Source organism: Macrosteles quadrilineatus, unplaced genomic scaffold (genome assembly GCF_028750875.1).
Source record: "Macrosteles quadrilineatus isolate MER2022 unplaced genomic scaffold, UCM_ALF_1.0 Scaffold_5__1_contigs__length_97177068, whole genome shotgun sequence".
Lineage (NCBI taxonomy): Eukaryota > Metazoa > Arthropoda > Insecta > Hemiptera > Cicadellidae > Macrosteles > Macrosteles quadrilineatus.
In genome coordinates this window covers 87,252,614-87,267,378 of record NW_026542598.1, presented here as the reverse complement: position 1 = coordinate 87,267,378, position 14,765 = coordinate 87,252,614, and the positions used below count along the sequence as shown (strand labels likewise).

At 32.4% G+C, this 14,765-nt stretch overlaps 1 protein-coding gene across 1 annotated transcript; it reads left to right on the top strand.

The window, feature by feature from the left end:
- The first annotated feature begins 356 nt into the window (after positions 1–356).
- LOC128994302 (zinc finger protein 211-like) lies at positions 357–7,512 on the top strand. The gene is made up of 2 exons (XM_054418743.1): positions 357–1,470; positions 6,891–7,512. The coding sequence occupies exons 1-2, from the start codon at positions 894–896 to the stop codon at positions 6,911–6,913; spliced, it is 600 nt and encodes a 199-aa protein (XP_054274718.1). The 5' UTR covers positions 357–893; the 3' UTR covers positions 6,914–7,512.
- The last annotated feature ends 7,253 nt before the right edge of the window (positions 7,513–14,765 follow it).

Sequence of the window (14,765 nt, the reverse complement as noted above, 5' to 3'; positions counted from 1 at the left end):
AGAAAAACAAGGCAGAAAGGCAGATGTTGTTGATGGCATGACATATAAGCCTAAGATTAGGTTAAAGGTTATGCAGTAGTTTTGCTCTAGGCCTATAATCACCAAAAGCTAAAACGGAACTTATGGCTAAAGGGTTATTCAATGTAATTAGTTTCAAACAAATCTTACCTAATTAATTGAGTGAGATCTGATGGATGAAGTGAAGCGATGTACGCAATACGAATACGGTTTAGGCCTACATAGGCTAAGTAGAGTATAAAGGCTTAGCACTGAAAGTGGCACTGGGACTGGACTGAGTGGACTGGCGTGTGGAGGAGAACTGGCAAGTGAAGTGACAGGCTTGCAAATCAAACAATAATACGCCCAGCGTTGCCAACTTAGAATTATTAACTTTAAAACGAAAATAGTGTCATGCTTACCACCGGGCCTTGTGAGAACGTCCCTGCGCCCATTTTTCTGTACAACTACAATGGTTGACATTGTAATAATTGTTAATAAATCAATAAATTACATTAAAAAACATAAAATAATTTCATATAACCGTTATTATAGCTACCGTAACATAAGTGTAAAACGTCAATTTCTATTTTTTTCATCTAGCTCATAAAAAAAGTAAAATTTGTCCCTCTTTCCCATTTTGCGTTCTTGCCCAACCGGCGCCCATTTTGCGCCCTTGTCTAACCTGCGCCCTTGGCAGGGGCCACCTTTGCCACAGCCTAGGTACGGCCCTGACTAAATGTGAAAAGGCATTTACTTCCAAAAGTGATCTGAAGAAACATACATTTGTCCATACAGCAGAGAGGCCGTATAAGTGTAAAACATGTGGAAAATCCTACAAATCATTCGGCAGTTTGAAGCCACATACATTAGTCCATACAGGAGAGAGACCTTACATGTGTGCTACATGTGGAAAAACCTTTACAACAATAGGCAGTATGAAGACACATACATTGGTCCATACAGGGGAGAGACCTTACATGTGTGCTACATGTGGAAAAACCTTTACAACAATAGGCAGTATGAAGAAACATACCTTGGTTCATACAGGAGAGAGACCTTATAAGTGCACTAAATGTGAAAAGGCATTTACTTCCAAAAGTGATCTGAAGAAACATACATTTGTCCATACAGCAGAGAGACCTTACATGTGTGCTACATGTGGAAAAACCTTTACAACAATAGGCAGTATGAAGACACATACATTGGTTCATTCAGGGGAGAGACCTTACTTGTGTGCTACATGTGGAAAAACCTTTACAACAATAAGCAATATGAAGACACATACATTGGTTCATACAGGGGAGCGCCCTTATAAGTGCACTAAATGTGAAACATCATTTACTGTCAAAAGTGATCTGAAGAAACATATTGCAAGTGTTCATATAGGAGAGAGGTCCTATAAGTGTGCTGCATGTGGAAAATCCTTTACAACTAAAAGCAGTATGAAGAAACATACATTGATTCATACAGGTGAGAGACCTTACGAGTGTGCTACATGTGGAAAAACCTTTACAACAATAAGCAATATGAAGACACATTCATTGGTTCATATAGGGGAGCTCCGTCATAAGTGCACTATATGTGAAACATCATTTACTGTCAAAATTGATCTGAAGAAACATATTGCAAGTGTTCATAACTAAAAGCTGTATGAAGAAACATATAATGGTTCACAGTAGAGATACCTCAAAAGTGTACCACATGTAAAAAATGATTTGCATTCATAAGCTGTATAAAATAGTATATTTCGTACCAAGGGCCGAAAATGAGGTTTTTCCGGCTCGAGATAGTTTTTAAGTTCGAGACGAAGTCGAGAACTTAAATCGATCGAGAGCTGCAAAACCATTTCGGTCCGTGGTACGAACGCTATTTTTCACCACACTATACCGTATTACCACTATAATAATGCACACTGATAGTCAACACAACTACAACTTTAAGGTTATGTGAAGAAATAATTTGAGGAATCAGCAAAAATAAAAATAAATAGTTGCTAGGCAACGGCGACAATAACACAATTCTATTGCAATGCTATGGATTTTAATTTTGTATTTAAAATGCATTCATGTTTTAAGTAAGTAAGCGGACAGCTGATTTTGTGGCCCCGGCCTGTAAAAACCTGCTTGGTCCCCAAATTACGATGACAGCTGGCATGGCCAGCAAAACGTAACTTTCAGCCACCAATTAACGTATGTAATACAGCCAAAAACATCATAGTGTGGTGAAAAAGGATATTAAAAAGGTTCATGTGCAAATTCTATATGAACTAAACTAAACATGAATTTATTAAAGTTACATGAGTGAAAATGTATTGAAATTGGTTTTTAAGTACAATAAAATAAAAAAAAATAAAAGAATCAAAGAGAAAATTAACAGTTTATTTAAACAGAACTTCCAACTGCTTTAGCTTAGCTTTTTTTATGTGGCTGAATATTTTTGCAAACTGCTCTTTTTTAATTTAGTACCTACTCAAAAAATATTGTTTGTATTAAATTGTGTGTTATGTTGCTACAACCCATGCACTTTTTCATCTGGCACTTCCAACAAAAAGTTCCAACCAAAAATCAATAGGTTTTTATGCATATCATTAGTTAATCATTTTTGTACATTGAAAAAGATTTTTTTTGTTCATTACCGGAACGATTTTGAAACTCATCCTCCTTACAATTTTAATGACTGTAAAATAATGTGTTTTGTTCATCATAGATTGTGTGTCTTATGTGTTTTTGACAATTTCCTATTAAATGATTAGCTATCTTCTCTATTTAAGAACCAATCATTTTTAAGTTCCCTTCATCATTTCGTTATTTCCAATTGTGTTAAAAAGCTGTAAATTGTGAACTAGCCTCTAAGTTGCTAGGCAATAGGCATATCTTCATTAATATATACAAACATAATTAAAATAATAAATACTAAGTAAATTACCTTCCTGACAAGAACGGGGTGGTACAGGGAAAAGCAATATTAGCTACAATAATGATTGCATTTCACAAAAATATTTCCTTTAAAATGTGAGATACATTCCTTATAAATAAAAATCCCAAAAAACCCATGAAATTTTGAGAAAACTAAAAGCCACACCCCCATAATCTATACAGTAGACTTAAAATGTTCGTCATAATGAGAAGCCTTGCTCAAAACTATCAATCATTTAATAAATTGTCCTTTAAGGTCGTAATTCTTTTCTAAAGAGAAGTGTCCTTATACCTTATGTTTAAAAATACCTCAGTTGTACTTATTTGTTTGTTATTGTTTTAATTTATTACCTTAATATTATCATTTGTTTATACTGTATTGCTGTATTCTGTTTTGTTTATTTCAGCCTAACTTAACCAATCAATAGTTTTCAATAACAATATTTTTAATGATTACTTAGATTTGCTCTTGCGGGTAAGGTAGTTAAGTATACTTTAGTGAAATGTTAATCGTTAGTATTAAGTAAAAACTGTAAATTGAGTCGAAATACAATATCCGAATAAGCTAACAACGCTTCATTAAACTCTATGTTCTACCATGGATAAAACATACTCTCCCACTAGATTTCTCATCCTTATAGAATAGCTGAGGACATCTTTTTTTTATTTTTTTTTCTTTGCCTTATTAAATGTAACACATTTCCTTAATAGTTACTGTTTTGTAGGTCCAAAGTTTGTTTGTAAATTACTAAAAAATATTGTTAAAATTGTAAAACTTTAGGTAGATTTTCAAAGAAACTTAAGGCTTGGCTTTTAACAGCTGTTAATTTTGTTTGTTTAGTAAAAATCCTTGCATCTATATATTAATTTGAAATTGTTTTTCTTTGTCATAGCTATTTTGAGAGAACAGCTGCGTGTAGAAACTCGGTAGGGGTGTCTAAAGAAAGGTCTTGGTTTGTAGATGAGCCATCAAAAAAAAAACATGGTGAATTCCCTTGGGGCTCTGCCCCAGTGGCCTTTAAATTCCCATCCCATGTTATTCTTATGGAGGAAAAAGGGGTTTTTTTCACAGCTAATTTGAGAGAATGGCTGGTCATAGAAACCTGGCAGGGGTCTCTAAAGAAAGGTATTGGTCTGTAGATGAGCCATCAAAAGAGGAACGAGGTAAATTCCCTTGGGGTTCTGCTCCAGAAGCCTTTAAAGTTGCCTCTTCAGATTTGTTTACATTACGACCATATGCATAATTCTACACTACTTTTTAATGAAACAGCTGTTAATATTTAAGTTGTGATTTATTGAATTTGTCATAATGAAGTACAGTATTTGCAATGGGGTTTTTTGATTTTAAATTGGATTTTCTTCTGCATCGTGTCATGTTTTGCAATATAATGTTCTATTACCAAATCAGTGGAAAATTATAATATCACAGTAACTCTTAAAATTATTTCTTTTGGAGTTAACTTATATCTATTGTATGGGTTGGTTTCTCCCTTTTTTTACCACTTCTTGGAGATTGTACGTAGGTGATATTCGTTGGCATATTGCATCTGTATACGAAACTTGGATTGGTGTAATTATTACAATGGAAAAGAGCGAGGAATCCTGGACAATTTGATGAGCTAAAAATAAAACTGAATCAACACTGTTCTAAATTTCTTGAGCAATCATTGAAATAATTGATTTGCAAACAATGGAAACATAGAAAAAGTCATAGAACACAACCAAGTAGAAGAAATAGAAATGTTTTTTTTTTGTTTCATTTATAATCGTTGTCATAGACAACCTAATGCGGATATGAGAGTGAAAAATTTGTAGAAAACACTAAAAAACAAGATAAGCTTTTTGAAAAAAGATGATATTTACAAAAGATTTTGATTAAATCTAACTGTTGTGTAGATCGTGAGTATTTCCATAATCTTTGAATCGCCTGTAATGCTACGCAATAGCTCGAATTCGAGCAACAGGTACACTAGTAAATAACTAATTCTGTGTTTTCATTACATTATACGTTGTCTTTTTGGTAGCTTAGAATTAATGTACATGAATCTTAGTAATTGTGAACTGAGATAATTATGTTTTTAATCTATAAATAAGTGGGTCAGTAATGTTAAGCTTTGTAAACTATTCCACGCATTTTGTTGTCAATGTAATAGATAAGGAACTTCCACACAGGCTATGCCATTGAAGGTCCTAAATTTTCTTACATGAGGATTTAATTGATTTTATATTGTTCTTAGTTTTATATGAAGTAGCCTAAATTATATAAAGTGTAATTATTTTGTTGCAAGTTAATCTATTTTATTTCTGTTACGAATAAAAAAAACAACAGTATCCATGTTATGTTATAAGTTTTAACTACAACAAATTTACGAAAACAAATGGCGACAATTTAAAAATATTATATTATATTTATAAAACGTTAAATCTATCTATCTATCTATACTATTATAAAGAAGAGGTGGTGTCTGTGTGTGTGTTTGTATGAGCTAATCTCAAAAACTACTGGTCGGATCGGGCTGAAATTTGGCATGATGATAGCTCACATTCCCGATTAACATATAGGCATATTTTTATCCCAAAAAATCCTTCGGGGCTCCGCCCCAGTGGCTCTGGAGTTTCCCATGTTAACCTTATGAGAAATGGAATTAATGAATCTTAACAGCTGTTTCAATTAAACAAGTTGGTTATGTTCTATGATGTTCAATAGCATTAAAAGTTACAAGGATTACCAACAGGGTGCAGCACTAGCACTATTATTTCTTTTACATTTATGACAACAGCAAAAGGTGAGTGAGCGTAGCGAACGAACTTCAACCTGGAGGCGAGTGAGCGTAGCGAACGAGCTAACCTGAAGGCAAGTGAGCGTAGCGAACGAGCTAACCTGAAGGAAAGTGAGCGCAGCGAACGAGCTCCAACCTAAAGGTGAGTGAGCGTAGCGAACGAACTTCAAAAAGAACCGAAATTTCTTAAACCATGTCCTCACTCATAACTGCTATAAGCATTTGATACTTATATGCCAACCCCGTACGAAGGACGGGTACTCTGCTAGTATATTTATATAGGCTACTCTTTACAGAACATATGGTAATTTTTATTTTAAGTTGCTGTAGAAAGGGTTCTCTTCATCAGGTTGCTGTGATTAGACAATGTTAGGATTTGAGGTATTTGTGATGATAAGTGGGATTTTATTTTCGATGCTAAGTACTTCAGGCTTAATGATACACATTTTGAATCAGATGTGATCTTTTTCAGAAGTGATGATAGATGAGTTCAGACATAAGAAAATAGAATCTAATTTGATAACAAACTAGAGGCCCATGCTGCTCCGAAGTGTTTATATATATATATATATAATATTCAAGAAATTATCAAATTTATGATTTTGGATTGATTAGTACAGGATCATGAGCTTAACTGATCAAATAATAGCTCAAATAAAAATCTATAATTTACTGATAATTTTGAGTCCGAAACATATAAAAAAAACCCCAAACAATCCTGGAGCTATTGAGTTTTAATCATAGATAAACCTTAAGAATAATATTTTTTATTTTGGTTGTTCACCTTGCGTTTGGTTGAAACTCGTCCGATTTGAATAACTAATAGCTTAAATGAAAGCTGGTATTTCACTAAAGGTTCTTCGATCAAAATATATAGGATTATATAGTTGTAACTGGTATGTATTAATACAAAATTTTTCAAATTATAAGTTTGTCCAGTAATTGCTTGATGTGAAATCTTGCGTGCATGCCTTCAATTTAAGACCTTAATCACGAAAATCGTTCGGGTAGAGAAGCCAAATAAACTCGAAAAAACCAAATTTTTTCCATATATAAGATACTTATTTTGATAGTCTCTAATGTTGTACACTTTGAAGAACAGCTATATATGTTATTTTGTAGCCCTAAACAAATTAAATTCAGTAATTTGTTCTGGTAAACTACATTTTAATTATAACAAACTTTTTTGTTGTAGGTCGAGACGGTAAAAAGAAATAAAACATCAGATTATATTGATTTAAGAGTTAATATAAATCAATAGAAGAATAAAGAAAGACACGAGAAAAAGTAAACCCTCAAGTATATTGTGAAATTCTAATATGCATAGCAAAATTTGAAAACAAGAAGATTCAATGTTGAATGAGTGATACGTACGTAGCCTATCATGTAACTGCTGTACACACAAGTCCTAAAAACAAATTTACTACTTACATTGATACAATTCTCTATGATTTGTTGAGATTTCTAACAAGATCTCCTTATATCTTATATGATAAGATTCACTGTGATAAAATTGAAAAGTAGAAAATGTTAACTAGCTTCAAACATTTCGATCACAAGTGTCCAATATGTGGACAAAGTTGTCCAAATCGATCTGCAATGAAGGTCCATATATTATATCACACTGGAGAGCGGCCCTTTAAATGTTTGACATGTGAGAAAGCATTTTTCCGACTAAAGCAAGTAAAGAGTCATTTGTTGATACACTTAAGGAAGTCTCCTATAAGTGGGGAATCCATTCAACTCCAAAGCCATATGAAGGAGCATTCGCAAATTCATACGAGACCCTATTAGTGCACTGAATGTGGAAAATCCTTTACAAAAATAGGCAATATGAAGACACACACTTTGGTTCATACAGGAGAGAGACCTTACGAGTGTGCTACATGTGGAAAATCCTTTACAACAATAGGCAATATGAAGACACACACATTGGTTCATACAGGAGAGAGACCTTACAAGTGTGCTACATGTGAAAAATCCTTTACAACAATAGGCAATATGAAGACACACACTTTGGTTCATACAGGAGAGAGACCTTACGAGTGTGCTACATGTGGAAAATCCTTTACACGAATAAACAGTATGAAGAAACATACATTGGTTCATACAGGAGAGAGACCTTACAAGTGTGCTACATGTGAAAAATCCTTTACAACAATAGGCAGTATGAAGAGACATACATTGGTTCATACTGGGGAGAGACCTTACGAATGTGCTAATTGTGGAAAAACCTTTACAACAATAGACAATATGAAGAAACATACATTGGTTCATACAGGAGAGAGACCTTACAAGTGCGCTACATGTGGAAAATCCTTTACACGAATAGGCAGTATGAAGTCACATACATTGGTTCATACAGGAGAGAGACCTTACGAGTGTGCTACATGTGGAAAATCCTTTACACGAATAGGCCATATGAAGACACATACATTGGTTCATACAGGAGTGAAACCTTACAAGTGTGCTACATGTGGAAAATCCTTTACACGAATAAACAGTATGAAGACACATGCATTGGTTCATACAGGGGAGCGCCCTCATAAGTGCACTACATGTGAAAAATCATTTACTTTCAAAAGTTCTCTGAAGAAACATACATTGATTCACAGTAGAGATACCTGAAAAGTGTATCACATGTAAAAAATATTTTGCATTCATAAGCTGTATAAAAAAGGAGATTAAAAAGGTTCATATCGAAATACTATATGAACTAAACTAAACATGAATTTATTAAAAGTGCATGAGTGAAAATGTGTTGAAATTGGTTTTTAAGTACAATAAAATCAAAAATGCAAAGAATCAAAGAGAAAATGTAACAGTTTATTTAAACACAACTTCCAACTGCTTTAGCTTAGCTTTTTTTATGTGGCATAATATTTTTGCAAACTGCTCTTTTTTTAATTTAGTACTCAAATAATATTGTTTGTATTAAATTGTGTGTTATGTTGTTACAACCCATGCACTTTTTCATCTGGCACTTCCAACGAAAAGGTCCAACCAAAAATCAATAGTGTTTTATGCATATCATTAGTTAATCATTTTGGTACTTTGAACAAATTTATTTTTTGTTCGTTACCAAAACGATTTAGAAAAACTCATCCTTCTTATTACGATGTGTAACGCTAAGCAGAACCACGCTCCCACCCATGAGTGTAACGTAATATGGGGACTTTTAACAATTTTAATGACTGTAAATAAATGTGTTTTATTCATCATAGATTGTGCGTCTTATGTGTTTTTGGCAATTTCCTATTAAATGATTGAATGGTTGATGAACGAATCATTTTTAAGTTCCATTCATCATTTTGTTATTTCCAACTGTGTTAAAAAGCTGTAAATTGTGAACTAGCCTCTAAGTCGCTAGGAAATAGGCATATCTTCATTAATATATACAAACATAATTAAAATAATGAATACTAAGTAAATTACCTTCCTGACAAGAATGGGGTGGTACAGGGAAAAGCAATATTAGCTACAATAATTATTGCATTCCACAAAAATATTTCCTTTAAAACGTGAGATACATTCCTTATAAATAAAAATCCCAAAGTACCCATGAAATTTTGAGAAAACAAAGTCACACCCCCATAATCTATACAGTAGACTTAAAATGTTCGTCATAATGAAAAGCCTTGCTCAAAACTATCCATCATTTAATAAATTGTCCTTTAAGGTTGTAATTCTTTTATAAAGAGAACTGTCCTTATACCTTATGTTTAAAATACCTCAGTTGTACTTATTTGTTTGTTATTGTTTTAATTTATTACCTTAATATTATCATTTGTTTATATTGCTGTATTCTGTTTTGTTTATTTCAGCCTAACTTAACCAATCAATAGTTTTCAATAACAATATTTTTAATGATTACTTAGATTTGCTCTTGCGGGTAAGGTAGTTTGGTATACTTTAGTGAAATGTTAATCGTTAGTATTAAGTAAAAACTGTAAATTGAGTCAAAATACAATATCAGAATAAGCAAACTACAACCATTTATTCTCCATAAAATTAATTTAAAAAATTAGTTTAAGGTCTTTTTCTAAAGCTATTAAGCTAACAACGCTTCATTATCAATTAAACTATGTTATACCATAGATAAAACATACTCCCTCACTAGATTTCTCATCCTTATAGAATAGCTGAAGACAATTTTTTTCATTTTTGTTCTTCTTTGCCTCCTTAAATTTAACACATTTCCTTAATAGTTACTGTTTTGTAGGTCCAAAGTTTGTTTGTAAATTACCAAAAAATATTGTTAAAATTGTAAAACTTTAGGTAGATTTTTAAAGAAACTTAACCCTTCCAGGGCTAAATTAAATGAAGGGCTGGAGCTTAATTATTTTTTGCCAAAAATTAAAAACTAAAGTGGTCGTGTTTTGTACTTATTTCACTTGAAATAATTCATGGATCATAAAAAGATTTTCCTTAGGGCTGAACTAATTTTTGTACAAAAGTTATGAAGAAAATAAAATTTGATTTGACGGATATATCCGTCTTTGGCCCACAAAAAACACAAGGTGGACGGATATATCCGTCTGCCGCCCTCAGTGACAATCACAAAATATGAACACTGCCAATAATCTTGAGTATTCTTGTGGGCGGCAGACGGATATATCCGTCAACCTTAGGCTATTCCTTCCCTTGTTTTATTTTTTATCCATAAAAATGTATCTATCATTCTGAAGTAAATCCAAACCACTCAGTTCCGCTCCCATGTCCTCAATCCCATTCCCCGCCAAGACTTACACTACGTAAAGACTGTTCTTCAGGTTCATAATATCCATCACATTCTATACTATTATTTTCACTGCCAAGTATAAAACCCCCCTCAGACATACTTTTATTAAGCATCTCAATAACATCTTCAAATTTCAGATCATTTGCATTAGTAACTTTAGCTCAGTAACATAAAAATAAACCAAAAAACACAAAATGTAAACATCACTCACTTACAACCATGTGTGAAGTGACAGCAATATTTACTTACACACACTCTACGGCGCAAAATAGTCGAAACAGCTGCGGAAATTATTATTGCCAACCACAAAAACAAAATAACCCATTTATAATACAGTGTAATGATTATTACCCTATTATAAACATTGTATATCAATTCGTTTTTTGGACGGATATATCCGTCTTTATCCCAGAAAAGAAATTTCTCAGGACGGATATATCCGTTTTCAGCCCGGAAAGTAAACAAAGATTGACGGATATATCCGTCCATAGCCCTGGAAGGGTTAAGACTTGACTTTTAACAGCTGTTGATTTTGAATGTTTAGTAAAAATCCTTGCATAAATAATTAATTCTGTGTTTTCATCATATTATACGTTGTCTTTTTGGTAGTTTAGAATTGATGTACATGAATCTTAGTAATTGTGAACTGAGATAATTATGTTTTTAATCCATCAATAAGTGGGTCAGTAATGTTAAGCTTTGTAAACTATTCCACCCATTATGTTGTCAATGTAATAGATAAGGAACTTCCACACAGGCTATGCCATTGAAGGTCCTAAATTTTCTTAAATGAGGATTTAATTGATTTTATATTGTTCTTAGTTTATATGAAGTAGCTTAAATTATATAAAGTGTAATTATTTTGTTGGAAGTTAATCTATTTTATTTCTTTTACGAATGAAAAAAACACAACAGTATCCATGTTATGTTATAGTTTTATCATTTGTATTGTTTTGTAATATTCCTTTCAAGAAAATAAATACATTCTTTTTCTTATTCCTGATTAAAATTTAAATTATTACTAGAAATTAAAATACCTGTCATGTGATTAATGTCACCATTGGGCTGTGACCGGTTTCAACCCGACAAAGGGGTCATATTCAGATAAAAGTATTAATGTATTTCAACCTTGAGTTACAATTTTATTGTAAGTTCTGTACGGTGAACTCCTGAGTTCATGTTTTGTTTACAATTTGATTCTTGTTATTTCGGTCATTTAAAACCTCGCTAAACAAATAATACGAACTAAGTATAAACCAAAGCTCATCCCCTAGTTATACAGGGTGTTTCAGAATTCGTGTCGGATATTTTAGGGTATTATTCCTGGGTAAGAAACATATCCAAAAATCATATTTAAATTTGCCGGAAGTCCTCAGTTACTCACACTGCCACCATTTTGTTTTTTTACCTATTAATTGTTTTCTAAAAAGTCGTAAAAGATACGTAATTTAAACTTTGCATAAACATTTATGACAACTAGACAAAACTACAACAAATTTAAGAAAATTTTTAAAATCCAAGAAACGAAATGGCGTCAATTTAAAAATATTTTATTATATTTATATAATATTAAATATATTTATATACTCTTTACAGAATGGTTATTTTTTTATTTCAAGTTGCTGCAGAAAGGGTTCTCTTCATCAGGTTGTTGTGATTAGACAATGTTAGGATTTGAGGTATTTGTGTTGATAAGTGGGATTTTATTTTCAATGCTAAGCACTTCAGGCTTTAATGATACACATTTTGAATCAGATGTGATCTTTTTCAGAAGTGAAGATAGATGAGTTCAGACATAAGAAAATAGAATGTAATTTGATAACAAACTAGAGGCCCATGCTGCTCCGAAGCGTTTATATATATATATATAATATCCGAGAAATGATCAAATTTATGATTTTGGATTGATTAATACAGGATCATGAGCTTAACTGATCAAATAATAGCTCAAATAAAAATCTATAATTTACTGATAATTTTGAGTCCAAAACATATAAAAAACCCCCAAACAATCCTGGAGCTATTGAGTTTTAATCATAAATAAACCTTAAGTATAATATTTTTTATTTTGGTTCACCTTGCGTTTGGTTGAAACTCGTCCGATTTGAATAACTAATAGCTTAAATGAAAGCAGGTATTTCACTAAAGGTTCTTCGATCAAAATGTATAGGATTATATAGTTGTAACTGGTATGTATTAATACAAAACTTTTTCAAATTATGAGTTTGTCCAGTAATTGCTTGATGTGAAATCTTGCGTGCATGCCTTCAATTTAAGACCTTAATCATGAAAATCGGTCGGGTAGAGAAGCCAAATAAACTCGAAAAAACGTAAATTTTTTCCATATATAAGATACTTATTTTGATTGTCTCTAATGTTGTACACTTTGAAGAACAGCTATATACAGGGTGTTTTTTTAAAAACTTGCATCTTTATTTATGTAAAAACCGCAATAGATAGAAATATGCAGTTTGCGGGAATCATCTATTGACGTAGGGGGACCAATTGTTTTGAATTCAACGTTACATTCACATTCCCCCCCTTTCCCCCCCTGCCCCCAACTTATTTTTTTTAAATAGCAAGGTACCCCTTGTGACATATCAAATAAAAGAGCATAAAAAAAGAAAATGTTTGATGAAAAAAAATTGAAAATCGGTTCATAAATTTGTGAGATATTCCCCCCCTCACCCCCCCGGAACTTATTTTTTTTTAATAGCAAAGTACCCCTTGTGACATATCAAATGAAAGAGCATGAAAAAAGAAAATTTTTGGTGAAAAAAAAATTAAAATCGGCTCATGAATTTGTGAGATAATCACCCCCCTTTTCCCCTACCCATAACTTGTTTTTTTAATAGCAAGGTACCCGCCCTTGTGACATATCAAATGAAAAATAAATTTCACCAAAATTTTTCTTTTTTTATGCTCTTTCATTTGATATGTCACAAGGGGTACTTTGCTATTAAAAAAAATTAAGTTCCGGGGGGGGTAAGGGGGGGAATATCTCACAAATTTATGAACCGATTTTCATTTTTTTTTCATCAAACATTTTCTTTTTTCATGCTCTTTTATTTGATATGTCACAAGGGGTACCTTGCTATTTAAAAAAATTAAGTTGGTGGCAGGGGGGGAATGTGAATGTAACGTTGAATTCAAAACAATTGGTCCCCCTACGTCAATAGATGATTCCTGCAAACTGCATATTTCTATCTATTGCGGTTTTTACATAAATAAAGATGCAAGTTTTTAAAAAAACACCCTGTATGTTATTTTGTAGCCCTAAACAAATTAAATACAGTAATTTGTTCTGGTAAACTACATTTTAATTATAACAAACTTTTTTGTTGTAGGTCGAGACGGTAAAAAGAAATAAAACATCAGATTATATTGATTTGAGAGTTAATATAAATCAATAGAAGAATAAAGAAAGACATGAGAAATAGTAAACCCTCAAGTATATTGTAAAATTATAATTTGCATAGCAAGATTTGAAAACAAGAAGATTCAATGTTGAATGAGAGATACGTACGTAGCCTATTATGTAACTGCTGTACATTTGACAAGTCCTAAAAACAAATTTACTACTTACATTGGTACAATCCTCTATGATTTTTTGAGATTTCTAACAACATACTGTTTATATGATAAGATTCTCGGTGATAAAATTGAAAAGTAGAAAATGTTAACTAGCTTCAAACATTTTTCTCACAAGTGTCCAATATGTGGACAAAGCTGTTCAACTCGATCCGCAATGAAGGTCCATATAATGTATCACACTGGAGAGCAACCCTTTAAATGTTTAACGTGTGAGAAAACATTTTTCCAACTAAACAAAGTTAAGAGTCATTTGTTAATACACTTTACGAAGTGTACTAAATTCTTCAAATTTCAAAGCCATATAAAGGAGCATACAAAAATTCAAACAAAAGAGAGACATTATAAGTGCACCATCTGTGAAAAATCCTTTGCAACAAAACAAGGTATAAAGACACATACATTGCTTCATACAGGAGAGAGACCTTACGGGTGTGCTACATGTGGAAAATCCTTTAACCAAATAGGTAGTATGAAGACACATTCATTGGTTCATACAGGGGAGAGACCTTACGAGTGTGCTACATGTGGAAAATCCTTTAAACGAATAGACAGTATGAAGAGACATACATTGGTTCATACAGGAAAGAGACCTTACGAGTGTGCTACATGTGGAAAATCCTTTAACCAAATAGGTAGTATGAAGACACATACATTGGTTCATACAGGAGAGAGACCTTACGAGTGTGCTACATGTGGAAAATCCTTTAACCAAATAGTTAGTATGAAGCTACATAC

Bases quoted from the DNA above. Each gene is read 5' to 3' on its own strand.
- LOC128994302 (XM_054418743.1), top strand. From the start codon at position 894: ATGTGTGCTACATGTGGAAAAACCTTTACAACAATAGGCAGTATGAAG. The intron at 1,471-6,890 runs GTGAGAGACCTT...TTTTTGTTGTAG, and splicing joins ACATACATTGATTCATACAG to GTCGAGACGGTAAAAAGAAA.